Source organism: Mobula hypostoma, chromosome 5, assembly GCF_963921235.1.
Source record: "Mobula hypostoma chromosome 5, sMobHyp1.1, whole genome shotgun sequence".
NCBI lineage: Eukaryota > Metazoa > Chordata > Chondrichthyes > Myliobatiformes > Myliobatidae > Mobula > Mobula hypostoma.
In genome coordinates this window covers 196,327,829-196,343,655 of record NC_086101.1, presented here as the reverse complement: position 1 = coordinate 196,343,655, position 15,827 = coordinate 196,327,829, and the positions used below count along the sequence as shown (strand labels likewise).

At 44.5% G+C, this 15,827-nt stretch overlaps 1 protein-coding gene across 1 annotated transcript in view; it reads left to right on the top strand.

Moving 5' to 3' along the window:
• Nucleotides 1-15,827, top strand: part of spef2 (sperm flagellar 2) — a 224,545-nt gene that overhangs the window by 188,615 nt on the left and 20,103 nt on the right. Inside the window, exons 36-37 of the mRNA XM_063049753.1 lie at nt 4,304-4,410; nt 14,796-14,978. Coding sequence (XP_062905823.1) covers nt 4,304-4,410; nt 14,796-14,978 — 290 coding nt within the window. The remainder of the gene's footprint in view (nt 1-4,303; nt 4,411-14,795; nt 14,979-15,827) is intronic.

The window sequence follows — 15,827 nt, the reverse complement described above, 5'->3', positions numbered from 1 at the left end:
AGGAGGAAGTGATCACAATATGATCGAATTCAACTTGAAATTTGATAAGGAAAAATTGAAGTCTGATGTAGCAGTATTTCAGTGGGGTAATGGAAATTACAGTGGTATGAGAGGAGTTGGCTGAAGTAAGTTGGAAGGAGCTGCATTTGGAATACATCATTCTCTGAAGAATGAGGAAGGTGCAGGATAGATGTACTCCAAAAACAAATAAATACTCAAATGGCAAAATAGTACAATCCTGGCTGACAAGGGAAGTCAAATCTTATGTAATAGTAAAAGAGAGGACATACAACAAAGCAGAAATTGGTGGGAAGACAGAGGATTGGGAAGCTTTTAGAACCCTACAGAAAGCAACAGAAAGAATCATTAGCATGGAAAAGGTGAAATATGAAAGCAAGCTTGCAAACAATATCAAAATGGATAGTAAAGGTTTTTTCAAGTATGTAAAAATAAAAGAAATGAGAGTGGATATAGGATCGCTAGAAAGTGAGGCTTGAGAAATAATAATGGGGGACAAGGAGATGGCAGATGAACTGAGTGAGTATTTTGAATCAGTCTTCACTGTGGAAGACACTAGCAGTGTGCCAGATGTTGAAGGGTGGAAGGGAGGAAGGGAGGAGAAGTGGGTGTAGTTACAATTACAAGGGAGAAGGTGCTCAAAAAACTGAAAGACCCAAGGATACAGACCTAAGTCACCCGGACCAGAGGAACTGCACCCTAGGGTTCTGAAAGAGGTAGCAGTAGAGATTGTGGAGGCATTAGTAATGATCTTTCAAAAATCATTGTACTCTGGCATGGTGACAGAGGACAGGAAAATTTCAAATGTCACTCCACTCTTTAAGAAAGGAGGAAGGCAGCAGAAAGGAAATTATAGACCAGTTAGCCTGACCTCAGTGGTTGGGAAGACGTTGGAGTCGATTGTTAAGGATGAGGTAATGGAGTACTTGGTGATACAGGACAAGATAGTACAAAGTCAGCATGGTTTCCTTCAGGGAAAATCCTGCCTGATGAACCTGTTGGAATTCTTTAAGGAGATTACACATAGGATAGATAGAGGAAATGCAGTGGATGTTGTATATTTGGACTTCCAGGAACGCCTTTGACAAGGTACCACACGAGGCTGCTTACCAAGTTAAGAGCCCATGGCATTACTGGAAAGTTACTAACATGGTTAGAGCATTGGCTGATTGGTAGGATGCAGCGAGCGGGAATAAAAGGATCTTTTTCTGCTTGGCTGCCAGTGACTAGTGGTGTTCTCCAGGAATCAGTGTTGGGACCGCTTCTTTTTATGCTGTATGTCAATGATTTAGATGATGGAATAAATGGCTTTGTTGCCAAGTTTACAGATGATAGATTGATAGAGGGGCAGGTAGTGTTGAGGAAACAGGAAGGCTGCAGACAGATTTAAACAGATTAGGAGAATGGGCAAGAGAAGGGAAATGAAATACAATGTTGGAAAATGGATGGTCATGCACTTTGGTAGTAGAAATAAATATGCAGACTATTTTCTAAATGGGGAGAAAATCCAAAAATTTGAGATGCAAAGGAAATTGGGAGTCCTTGTGCAAAACATTCTAAAAGTTAACTTGCAGGTAGAGTCAGTGGTGAGGAAGGCAAATGCAATGTTAGCATTCATTTCAAGAGGTCTAGAATACAAGAGCAGGGATGTGATATCGACGCTTTATAAGGCACTGGTGAGGCCTCACCTTGAGAATTGTGAACAGTTTTTGGCTCCTCACCTGAAAAGAGATGTGCTGACATTGGAGAGGGTTCAGAAGAGGTTCACAAGGATGAATCCGAGAATGGAAGGGTTATCATATGAGGAATGTTTGATGGTTCTGGGTCTGTACTCATTAGAATTTAGGAGGGATCTTATTGAAACCTTTTGAATGTTAAAAGGCCTAGACAGAGTAGATGTGGAAAGGATGTTTCCCATGGTGTGGGAGTCTGGGACAAGAGGGCACAGCCTCAGGATAGAGGGACGTCCATTTAAAACAGAGATGAGGAGAAATTTCTTTAGCCGGGGGTGGTGAATTTGTGGAATTTATTACCAGAGGCAGCTGTGGAGGCCAGGTCTTTGGGTGTATTTAAGGCAGAGTTTGATCATTTCTTGATTGGACATGGCATCAAAGACTATGGGAAGGCGGCTGGGGAGTGGGGCTGAGGAGGGGGATCAGCTATGATTGAATGGCAGAGCAGACTCAGAGGGCTAAATGGCCTAATTTTGTTCCTATTTCTTACGATCTTATGGTGTAAAAGAGTACAGTCAACATATCCTGCTGAACGGTCTCGGCCCGAAATGTTGGCTGTACTCTTTTCCATCGATGCTGCCTGGCCTGCTGAATTCCCCCAATATTTTGTGTGTGTTGCTAAGATTTTATAAACCTCTGTAAGATCACCCCTCATCCTTCCAACATGGAGAAAAGAGACACAGCCTATCCAGGTTCTCCTTATGATTCAAGCCCTGTGGTCCTGGTGACATCCTGTGAATCTTGGGTCCACTCTTTCCAGGTTAATAGCACCCTTCCTATAGCTGGGTGACCAGAATTGCTCACAATGCTCCAAATGATGATGACCTCAATGCATTCTATGCTCGCTTCGACCATCAAAACATGGAGGAACTCCCACAGCCCCCAGTTGTCCTGTGATTTCAGTCTCTGTGGCTGGCATTTGAACTGCCTTCAGGAGGGTGAACCCGCCCAGATGGGGTAGCTGGTCAAGTGCTAGAGACCTGTGTTGATAAACTGGCTGAAGTGTTCACTGAGATCTTTAACATCTCACCATGGTAGTCTGAGGTGCCCACCTGCTTCAAGGAGGCTTCAATTATATCAGTGCCCGGGAAGAACGTGGTGACCTGCCTCGTTGACTATCATCCACTGTGATGAAGTGTTTTCAGAGGCTGGTGATGAAACTTATCAGCGCTGTCCGAGAAGCAACTTGGATCCGTTCCAATTGGAGCAACTGGTCCACAGCAGGTACCATCTCACTGGCTCTTCACTCAACCCTGGAACATCTGGGCAGCAAAGATGCATACATTAGGATGCTCATTATTGACCACAGCTCAGCATTCAATACCATCATCCCCTCAAAACTAATCAATTCGCTTCACACCTTGGCTTCAATACCACCTTATGTAAAAGGATCCTCAATTTCCTCACCTGCAGACCCCAGTCAACAGCATCTCCATCAGCACGGGCAGGTGCACCATAAGGCTGTGTGCTTAGCCCCCTACTCTACTCACTTTATACTTACGAATGTGTGGCTAAGCACAACTCCAATGTCATGTTCAAGTTTGCTGAGCAGACCATTGTCACAGGCTGAAGCAAAGGTGGTGAAAAATCAGCAAAAGAAGGGAGATTGTAAACCTGGCTGAGCATTGTCACAACAACATCTTACTCAAAGGAGCTGATTATTGACCTCAGGAGGAGGAATGCAGAGGTCCATGGGCCATTCCTCTTTGGAGGATCAGAGATGGAGAGGGTCAGCAACTTTAAATTCCTCAGTGTTATTGTTTCAGAGGACCTGCCCTGGGCCTGGTGTGAAGAAAGCACGGCAGCATCTCTACTTCCTTAGATTCAGTATGGCATCTAAAACTTTGACAAACCTCTATAGGTGTGTAGTGGAGAGTAGATTGACTGGCTGCATCTCAGCCTGGTATGGAAATATCAATGCCCTTGAACAGAAAATCCTGCAATAAGTAGTGGATACAGACCAGTCCATCATGGGTAAAGCTCTCCCCACCACTGAGCACATCTACGTGAAGTGCTGTTGCAGGAAAACAGCATTCATCATCAGAGACCCCCACCACGCAGGCCATGCTCTCTTCTCACTGCTGCCATCAGGGGGAAGGTACAGAAGCCTCAGGACCCACACCACCTGGTTCAGGAACAATCATTACACTTCAACCATCAGGCTCTTGAACCAAAGGGGCAAACTTCACTTGCCCCATCATTGAAATGTTCCCAGAACCTATGGACTTTCAAGAACTCTTCATCTCATGTTCTTGTTATTTATTGCTTATTTATTTATTATTATTATTACTTCTTTCTCTTTGTCTTTGTAAAGTTAGTTATCTTTCATTCTTGTGGTATTTCATTGATTCTGTTATGGATCGTGTTGTATCTTTATATAATGTGCTTCAGTGTCCAACTCACCACCAGGTTTGATGTCGCCCGCATATTGTTGTCAAGACCATCAGCGGAACCAGCCATATAAACTCCATGGCTACAGGAGTAGCTCGGGCTAGGTACCCTGTGATCAGTCATTCCATTAACCTGAACAATTGTCCACTTACATTTTGCAGGTTTTATGACAAGAAGAGGATTTATCGAAACCTTACAGGACCTGATTTCGCAGGATCTTGGATCAGATAATCTTCCTGAGCCGTGGTGCTCTCTCACTTACCCGCAGGTGTGTGAACTGTCTGTGTTTCACAAGGAAACTGAGAGAGATCTGGTTCCATATGAAACCAGGTGGAAGTCTGAATAAAACTAAACCAAAGGAATGAGGTGTAAACCAGCTAAGGGATAGGTTTGGAAACTACATTACAAGGTACATCGATGACAAACGTTTAAAGAATGAATGTATAATTGACAGATAATATGTATTCTTTTAAAGTAAACATTTAATAGGAGAAGTAGTCCATCGGGGAACTGGTTACATGGAGGTAAACACTGACAATTCTGGCCATTCAGGCAGATCTGAGGCCTGAGTGTTAAGAGAGGTTCAAAATTCACAACAGTGCAAGGAGTTGCTACAAGGATACGCTGTTGTGAGAGTGGGACAGTCAGAAACATAGGTAAGGACAAATACTCAGATTGGCTGAAGCTAACAAGAGGGAGATTCCACTAATCTGACATAGAAGACCATAATACATAGGAGAAGAATTAGACCATTTGGCCCATTGACTCTGCTCTGCCATTCCATCACAGCTGATTCTCCTGCCTTCTCCCAGTAACCTTTGACACTCTGATTAATCAAGAACCTATCAACCTCCACCTTAAATATACTTGATGATCTGGCCTGCACTGCCATCTGAGACAATGAATTCCAGAGTCACCACCTTCTGGCAACAGAAATTTTTACTAATTTCTGTTCTAAATGGACATCCCTCAATCTGAGGCTGCACCCTCTGGTTCTTGACTCCTCCTCTAAAGGAAACATCCCCTCAAAATCCACTTTATCCAGATCTTTCAATATTCGATAGGTTGCAATGAGATCCCCCTTCATTCTTCTAAACTCCAGCAAGTACAGATCCAGAGCCATCAAATGCTCCTCATATGTTAAACCTTTCAATCCTGGGATCATTCTCGTAAACTTCCTCAGGTCTTTCTCCAATGCCAGGACACCTTTTCATAGATAAGGGACCCACAACTGCTCACAATACTCCCTGCCTGACCAATGCCTGATAAAGCCTTAGAATGACATCCTTGCTTTTGTGATTGAGTTCTCTTAAAACAAATGCTAACTTTGTACTTGCCTTCCTTACCAACAGCTCAACCTGCAAATTAACCCTCAGGGAATTCCAAGTCCCTCTGTCTCTCTGGTTTTTAAATTTTCCCCTCCTTTAGAAAAGATACTGGCATGGATAGCAGAATGGCTGACAGGCAGGAGGCAGCGAGTGGGAATAAAGGGGGCCTTTTCTGGCTGACTGCCAGTGACTAGTGGTGTTCCTCAGGGGTCGGTATTGGGACCGCTACTTCTCACATTGTTTCTCAATTATTTAAATAGTGGAATTGATGGCTTTGCGGCAATGTTTGTGGATGATAGGAAGATAGGTGGAGGAGTAGGTAGTGTTGAGGAAGCAATGCAATTGCAGCAGGACTTAGACAAATTGGAAGCACGGGCAAAAAAGTGGCAGATGGAATACAGTGTTGGGAAATGTACGATAATGCATTTTAGTAAAGGGAACAATAGCGCAGACTAATATCTAAAGGGGGAGAAGGCTCAAGCATCAGAGGTGCAGAGGGACTTAGCAATCCTCGTGCAAGACTCCCAGAAGGTTAATTTACAGGCTGAGTCTGTGGTAAAGAAGGGAAATGCAACAGAACAATAGAACATTACAGCACAGAAACAGGCCTTTTGCACCTTCTTGGCTGTGCCAAACCATTTTCTGCCTAGTCCCACTGACCTGCACCTGGACCATATCCCTCCATACACCTCCCATCCATGTACCTGTCCAATTTATTCTTAAATGTTAAAAGTGAGCCGGCATTTACCACCTCATCTGGCAGCTCATTCCATACTCCCACCACTCTCTGTGTGAAGAAGCCCCCCCTAATGTTCCCTTTAAACTTTTCCCCCTTCACCCTTAACCCATGTCCTCTGGGTTTTTTTCTCCCCTTGCCTCAGTGGAAAAAGCCTGCTTGCATTCACTCTATCTATACCCATCATAATTTTATATACCTCTATCAAATCTCCCCTCATTCTTCTACGCTCCAGGGAATAAAGTCCTAACCTATTCAACCTTTCTCTGTAACTGAGTTTTTCAAGTCCCGGCAACATCCTTGTAAACCTTCTCTGCACTCTTTCAACCTTATTTATATCCTTCCTGTAATTTGTTGACCAAAACTGTACACAATGCTCTAAATTCGGCCTCACCAATGCCTTATACAACCTCACCATAACATTCCAACTCTTATACTCAATACTTTGATTTATAAAGGCCAATGTACCAAAAGCTCTCTTTACGACCCTATCTACCTGTGATGCCACTTTCAGGGAATTTTGTATCTGTATTCCCAGATCCCTCTGTTCTACTGCACTCCTCAGTGCCCTACCATTTACCTTGTATATTCTACCTTGGTTTGTTCTTCCAAAGTGCAATACCTCACACTTGTCTGTATTAAACTCCATCTGCTATTTTTCAGCCCATTTTTCCAGCTGGTCCAAGTCCCTCTGCAAGCTTTCAAAACCTTCCTCACTGTCCACTACACCTCCAATCTTTGTATCATCAGCAAATTTGCTGATCCAATTTACCACATTGTCATCTAGATCATTGATATAAATGACAAATAACAATGGACCCAGCACTGATCCCTGTGGCACACCAATAGTCACAGGCCTCCACTCAGAGAAGCAATCCTCCACTACCACTCTCTGGCTTCTTCCATTGAGCCAATGTCTAATCCAATTTACTACCTCTCCATGTATACCTAGCGACTGAATCTTCCTAACTAACCTCCCATGTGGGACCTTGTCAAAGGCCTTACTGAAGTCCATGTAGACAATATCCACTGCCTTCCCTTCATCCACTTTCCTGGTAACCTCCTCGAAAAACTCTTAACAGATTTGTTAAACATGATCTACCACGCACAAAGCCATGTTGACTCTCCCTAATAAGTCCCTGTCTGTCCAAATACTTGGTAGATTCTGTCTCTTAGTACTCCTTCCAATAATTTACCTACTACCGACGTCAAACTTACTGGCCTATAATTTCCTGGATTACTTTCAGAGCCTTTTTTAAACAACAGAACAACATGAACCATTCTCCAATCCTCCGGCACCTCACCCGTAGATACCGACATTTTAAATATATCTGCAGGGCCCCTACAATTTCAACACTAGTCTCCTTCAAGGTCCAGGGGAATACCCTGTCAGGTTCTGGGGATTTATCTACTCTGATTTGCCTCAAGATAGCAAGCACCTCCTCCTCCTCAATCTGTATAGGTTCCATGACCTCACTTGTTTGCCTTATTTCCATTGACTCCATGCCAGTTTCCTTAGTAAATACAGACACAAAAACCCATTTAATATCTCCCCCATTTCTTTTGATTCCATACATAGCCGACCCCTCTGATCTTCAAGAGGACCAATTTTATCCCTTATTATCTTTTTGCTCTTAATATACCTGTAGAAGCTCTTTGGATTATCCTTCACCTTGACTGCCAAAGCAACCTCATGTCTTCTTTTAGCCCTCCTGATTTCTTTCTTAAGTATTTTTTTGCACTTTTTATACTCCTCAAGCACCTTATTTGCTCTGTTTCCTATACATGTCATACATCTCTCTCTTCTTCTTTACCAGAGTTCCAATATCCCTTGAGAACCAAGGTTCCTTATTTTTATTCACTTTGACTTTTATTCTGACAGGAACACACAAACTCTGCACTCTCAAAATTTCTCCTTTGAAGGCCTCTCACTTACCAATCGCATCCTTGCCGGAGAACAACCTGTCCCAATCCACGCTTTTTAGATCCTTTCTCATTTCTTCAAATTTGGTCTTTTTCCAGTTTAGAACCTCAACCTGAGGACCAGATCTATCTTTATCCATGATCAAGTTGAAACTAATGGTGTTATAAGCACTGGAATCAAAGTGTTCCCCTGCATACACTTCTGTCACCTGTCTCGTTTACTCGTTTCCTAAAAGGAGATCTAATATTGCATCCTCTCCAGTTGGTACCTCTAAATATTGATTTAGAAAACTTTCCTGAACACATTTTACAAACTCTAACCCATCTAGACCTTTAACAGTATGGGAGTCCCAATCAATATGTGGAAAATTAAAATCCCCTATTATCACAACTTTATGTTTCCTGCAGTTGTCTGCTATCTCTCTGCAGATTTGCTCTTCCAATTCTCGCTGACTATTGGGTGGTCTATAATACAACCCCATTAATGTGGTCGTACCTTTCTGGTTTCTCAGCTCCACCCATATGGCCTCGGTAGACAAGCCCTCTAATCCGTCCTGCCTGAGCACTGCTGTAACATTTTCCCTGACAAGCAATGCCACCCCATCCTTCATCCCTCTGCCTCGATCACATCTGAAACATCGGAACCCTGGAACATTAAGCTGCCAGTCCTGTCCCTCTTGAGTGTGGCGCTTGGCCAAGTGGTTAGGGCGTTGGACTAGCAATTTGAAGGTCGTGGGTTCGAGCCTCAGCCAAGGCAGCATGTGTGTCCTTGAGCAAGGCACTTAACACAAAGCTCCAGTCTACCCAGCTGAGAATGGGTACTGGCAAAAATGCTGGGGGTTAACCTGGCGTCCTAACCGGGGGGCGGGGGGGAGTCTCATACTCTCAGTCGCTTCACGCCACGGAAACTGGAAACTGGCATAAGCACCGGCCTGATGGGCCACAAGGCTCGTAACAGACTTTAATCTTAATAAAAATCCTGCCCCTCCTGTAGCCAAGTTTCACTAATGGCTATAATGTCGTAATTCCATGTGTCAATCCAGGTCCTCAGCTCGTCAGCCTTCTTCACAATACTCCTTGCATTGAAACAGACACACCTCAGAAGATTATTACCACCACACACCACACCTTCCATTTGTGACTTTGCATGAACTTTTAACATCATTTATTTTCACCCCCGTTCCACTATCTGCTCTGGCACTCTGATTCCCATCCCCCTGCAAATCTAGTCTAAACCCTCCCCAATAGCACTAACAAACCTCCCTGCAAGGATATTGGTCCCTTGTAGATCAGGTGTACCCCGACTCTCTTGTACAGGTCCCACCTGCCCCAGAAGAGGTCCCAATGATCCTTAAATCTGAAATCTTGCCCCCTACACCAGTTCCTCAGCCACGTGTTCATCCACCAGAGCATCCTATTCTTACCCTCACTGGCACGTGGCACAGGTAGCAATCCTGAGATTACCACCCTCGAGGTCCTGCTTCCTAACTTCCTACCAAGCTCTCTATGCTCACTCCTCAGGACCTCCTCACTCTTTCTTCCTACGTCATTGGTACCGATGTGTACAACGACATCTGGCTGATCACCCTCCCACTTCAGAACGCTGTGCATGAGATCAGACATCCCTGACCCTGGCACCCGGGAGGCAACAAACCATCCGGGAGTCTTTGTCACGACCGCAGAACCTCCTTTATGTACTTCTAACTATCGAGTCCCCTATCACTACCGCTCTCCTCTTCTTCCACCCTCCCTTCTGCACTGCAGAACCAGACTCAGTGCCAGAGATCCGGCTGCTGCAGCTTATCCCGGGTAAGTCATCCTCCCCCCAACAGTATCCAATGCTGTATACTTGTTGTTGAGGGGAATGGCCACAGGGGAACCCTGCTCTGCCTGCCCTTTCCTCTTCCCTCGCCTGACAGTGACCCAATTTCCTGTCCTCTGCTCCTTTGGCGTAACTACCTCCCTGTAGCTACGATCTATAATCTCCTCATTCTCCCCAATGATCTGAAATTGGTCCTGTGGAAGGTCAGAATGGTAACTCATGCATGGAGCCAAAGTTTATTTAGGCAAAGGATGGGGTGAATTTGTGGAATTTGTTGCCACATGCAGCTTTGGAGGTCAGGTTGTTGGGTGTATTTAAGGTAGAGATTGATAGGTTCTTGATTGGACATGGCATCAAAGGTTATGGGGAGAAGACTGGGGCTGAGGAGGAGATAGTGAAAAACGGATCAGCCATGATTGAGTGGCAGAGCAGACTCGATGGGCCAGATGGCCTAATCCTGCTTCTATGTCTTCTAGTCTTACGGAGATGGTGGAGATCTTAAAATGCATTTTTTTTGCATCTGTATTTACTCAGGAGATGGACACAGCGTCCATAGAAGTCAGGCAAGAAGGCATCAACTTCATGGACTCTATACAGATTGCAGAGGAGGAGATGTTGGCTATCCTGAGGCAGATTAGGGTGGATAACTCCCCCATGGCCTGACAAGGTGTTCCCTTGAAGCCTATGGGAGGCAAGTGTAGAAATTGTTGGGGCCCTGGCAGAGATATTTAAATCATCTTTTGCGACAGGTGAGGTGGCTGAGGATTGGAGGATAGCCAATGTTGTTATGCTGCTTAAGAAAGGCTCTTAAAAATAATCCAGGAAATTATAGGCTGGTGAGCCTGACATCAGTAGTGGGAGGTTCTGTGAACTTGTGTCACAGATGCAGATTGGCATGAATGATGCTGTAGGCATCCCTGAATCATGGCTGAAAGAAGATTATAGCTGGGATACACACTGTAGCGAAAGGACAGGCAGGAACGCAGAGGGATTGATGTTGTTCTATTTGTAAAAAAAAAAGAAATCAAATCACTAGAAAGAGTTGACATAGAGTCAGAAGTTGTTGAGTGATTGTGGAAAGAGCTAAGGAAATGCAAGGGTAAGGAGACCATGATGGACTCCCAAACAGTAATAAGGATGTGGTCTACAAATTGCAATGAGAGATAGAAAATGCATACCAGATAGGCAATGTTTCAGTAGTCATGGGGGATTTCACGAGATGGCTTTTCAGAGCAGCTCATGGTTGAGCCCACTGGGAGATCAAGTATTCTGGTTTGGGTGTTGTGCAGTGAATTGGAGTTGATTAGAGAGAGTAAGGTAAAAGACGCTTTGGGGAAAGTCATCGAATTCACCCTGAAATCTGAGACAGTGAAGTTAAAGACAGTTGTATCAATATTACAGTGGAGTGAAGGGAATTACAGAGGCATAGAGAGGAATTGGCCAGAGTTGATTGGAAAAGAACACTGGCAGGGTTGACAACAGAGCAGCAATGGCTGGAGTTTCTGGGGGCAATTTGAAAGGCAGAAGATATATACGTCCCAAAGGGGAAGAAGTTTTCTAAAGGTAATATTATACTAGTATGGCTAACAAGAGAAGTCAAAGCCAACATAAAAGCCTAGGAGGGCATATAATAGAGCAAAAATTAGTGGAAAGTTAGAGGACTGGGAAACTTTTAAAAACCTACAGAAGACAGCGAAAAGAAGGTAATTGAGAAAGTAAATATGGAATATGAAAGTAAGCTAGCCAATAATATTAAGGAGGACAACAAAAGTTTCTTCAGATACACAAAGTGTAAAAGAGAAGCAAGGGTGGATATCGGACTGCTGGAAAAGCAATGCTTGAGAGGTAGTAAGGGGGACAAGGAAATGGCGGACAAACTGAATAAGTGTTTTGCATCAGTCTTCACTGTGGAAGACATGAGCAGTATAGAGAAGTTCCAGGTGCCAGCAGTCATGAAGTGTGTGAAGTTACCGTTACTAAGGAGAAGGATTTTGGGAAACTAGAAGTTCAGAAGGTAGATTAGTCATCTGCACCAGATGGCGTACACCCCAGGGTTCTGAAAGTCAAGGCTGAAGAGATCATGGAGGCATTATTATCGATCTTTCAAGAATCACTAGATTGTGGGATGGTTCCAGAAGACTGGAAAATTGCAAATATCACTCCACTCTTCAAGAAAGGAGAGAGGCAAAAGAAAGGAAATTATAGGCCAGTTAGTCTGACCGTAGTGGTTGGGAAAGTGTTGGAGTCGATTGTTAAGGATGAAGTCTCGGGGTACTCGGAAGCACATGATAAAATAGGCCATAGTCAGCATGGTTTCCTCAAGGGAACATCTTGCCTGACAAATCTGTTGGAATTCTGTGAAGAAATAACAAGCAGGCTAGACAAAGGAGAATTGGTTGATGTTGTGTACTTGAACTTTCAGAATGCCTTTATCAAGCTGCCACACATGAGGCTGCTTAACAAGCTACAAGCCTGTGGTATTACAGGAAAGACTAGCATGTATAAAGCAGTGGCTGATTGGCAGGAGGCAAAGAATGGGAATAAAGGGAGCCCTTTCTAGTTAGCTGTGAAAGACTATGACGTTCCACAGGGGTTTGTGTTGGGACCGATTATATTTATGTTATTTGTCAATTATACAAAGATAGGTGGGGGGCAAACAAGAGAAAATCTGCAGGTGCTGGAAATCCCAGCATCACCAAATGCTGGAGGAACTCAGCAGGCCAGACAGTATCTATGGAAAAAACACAGTCGACATTCCGGGACAAAACCCTTTGGCAGGACTGGAGAAAAAAAAGCTGAGGAATAGGTTTGAGAAGTGGGGAGCTGGGGGGAGGTGAAAGAAACACCAGGCAATAGGTAAAACTTGGAGAAAGAGGGATGAAACAAAGAGCTAGGAAGTTGATTGGTGAAAGAGACAGAAGAAAGAAAAAGGAGGGGGGAGGAGCACCAGAGGGAGGTGACGGGTGGGCAAGGAGATAACATGAGAGTGAAAAGAGGTTGAGAAATAGTGAAAGGGGGGCATTACTGGAAGTTTGAACATCGATTTCTCAAACTTCTATTTTCTAAATGGAGAGAAAATACAAAAATATGAGGCATAAAGAGATTTGGGAGTCCTTGTGTTAGCATTCATTTTGAGAGGACTAGAATATAAAATCAAGGATGTAATGTTAAGATTTTAGAAAGCACTGTTGAGGCTTCACTTGGAGTACTGTGACCAGTTTTGGGCTGCTTATCTTCGAAAGGATGTGCTGAAACTGGAGAGGGTTCAAAGGAGGTTCACAAAAATGATTCCACAATTGAATGGCTTGTCATCTGAAGAGCATTTGATGTCTCTGGGCTTGTATTGACTGGAATTCAGAAGAATGAGGGGTGACCTCATCCAAACCTATCAGATGGTGATAGGCTTTGATAGAGTGGATGTGGAGAGAATGTTTCCTATGGTGGGAGAGTCTAAGATCAGAGGACACAGCCTCAGAAGAGAGAACCATCTTTTTTAGAAAGAAGATGAGGAAGAATTTCTTCAGCCAGAGAGTGGTGAATCTTTGGAATTCTTTTCCACAGGCAGTTGTGGACACCAGGTCTTTAAAGCAAAGGTTGATAGATTCTTGGTTGGTCATATCATCAAGGGATACAGGGAAATGGCAGGACATTGGGGCAGAAAGGAAAATTGCTTCAGCCATGATGAAATGTTAAAGAAAACTGAATGGATCAAATGGCTAATTCTGTTCCTATATCTTATGGTCTTCTGGTCTTTGCTTGCCTTGTTTTCCTTGACAGAAGATGATGCAGCAAGCCTCCTGAACAGTGGAGGGCTGTAGTCTAGAGTAACTGGGCCACGAGAGTATCTGATCCTGGGGTTTTGATGGAGTTCTCTGGAGATGGTCGATTCACTGGGTTTCCTGTCCACAGAATTTTAAACTGGCTGGCCAATTGTCAGCATGGTCTTGCTAGGCCAAAGGGCCTGTTCCCGTTGATGTATCTCTCCCTGCTTCTACAGTTCCCACAGTTGGGAGGGTAGTCAATATAAGCCCATTGTGTAAGAAAGAGGGCAAAGAAACACCAATATTGGAGGCCACCAGTACTGTCTCCACAATATCCATGAGCAGGCTCTGGGAACCATCGACAGTGACCTCTCCCATTCCTTGGCCCCGGTTACACACAGCATTGACCAGGTCATCTTGTCTGTCTGACATCCAGACTTGGACAAGATACTCCTCTCCAAGTTTCATCATAGCAAAGGCAAGGATATAGGCCAGAGGGTAAAATTCAAGGATATACGCAAAGTTTCCTTGAAAATGCTACCTTGCCAGGGACTTCTGGAATCTCAACCCATTTCTGTTTGGAGTGGAGAAAGAAGACTGGAGTCTGTGTATGGGGCACAGCAGGACTGCATCAACAACAAAAGGATGTATCGCTTACGCACCACACACAACTCACCCAGCACAGACCCCACTCCACACACATCGACTTCATCAACCGTCTAGCAACTGTTGAACTAGAGTAGAGAAAGTAATCTCCACCCACACCGTGTCACAGACGTTAATCCAAATCCCTCACACTGACCCTCAATTACCCCTCTCCTCCACTCATACCATGTCACTGACACTAACTCAGCTCCCTCACACTGTCCCTCTGTGACCCCTCTCCTCCACCCACACTGTCACTGACACTAATCCAAATCTCTCACACTGTCCCTCAGTGACCCTTCTCCCCCAGGTGCTGTGACACTGACTGTATTCCCACTGATGTTAATCCAGCCCCTTCATGCCATTCTTCTCCCCCAGTGCCCTGACTCTAATTCCAGACATTTCCACCTCACACTTTTTTTGCTTCTGCCTTTGCAGTTGGTGGAGATTTCGCGGGTGTTGGCTCCTGACTCAGACTTCCTCGACTGGCGACAATTTGTCCTTTCGATTGCTCAGCCATGGCCCTATCCCTCCCTGAGGGACCTGTTGGACACAAAGATACGGTTTCAAGCTGTGGATCAGGCTGATAGTGGTTACGTTACAAAAGAACAATATGATCAGGTATAGTGACCTCAAACCCCAACTCTAGTCCATGTCCCATGCCTGTCCCCAACATCTTCCAGACTCCTCAGTAACAGCAAGACATTGACTTCTAGAAGTGGGGTGGACAACCTCCTCCTGTATGTATGAATGATATTCAGCTGGGGAAAGTTGAGAGTTTCAAGTATCCAGGTCTAGTTGACACCAATTTGTCCTGGTCCAGCCACATTGTGACACTACGGTCAACAAAACACATCAGCAACTCTACTTCCTCAGAAGGCTAAGGAAACTTGGCATGACCCAATAATTCTCAACAACTTTTTGCAGTTTCACCATAGATCTCTGTCTTGGAGGCCAATGTCAGAACATATTTCAAGAGGGTTAACCCTTGTAAGACAGCAGGCCCCTGTGGTGTACCTGGTAGGTCTCTAAAAACCTGTGTTAACCGACTGGTAGGTGTGTCCAAAGACATTCTCAATCCCTCATTGCTACAGTCTGAAGTTCCGACCTGCTTCAAAAGGGCAACAAGAGCAGGGTGAGCTGCCTTAATGACTATCTCCCAGTAACACTCACATCTACGGTGATGAAGTGCTTTGAGAGGTTGGTTATGGCTAGAATCATCTCCTGTCTCAGCAAGGGCTGCAATTTGCCTATCACCACAATGGGTCTACAGCAGATACAATCTCACTGACTCTTCACACGGCCTTGGCTCACCTAGTTCTTACGTCAGGCTGCTGTACATTGACTACAGCTCAGCGTTGAACACAATCATTCCTACAGTTCTGATTAAAAAGCTCCAAAAGCTGGACCTCTGTTTCTCCATCCGCAACTGGATCCTCGACTTCCTCACCAAAAGACCACCGTGTCTGC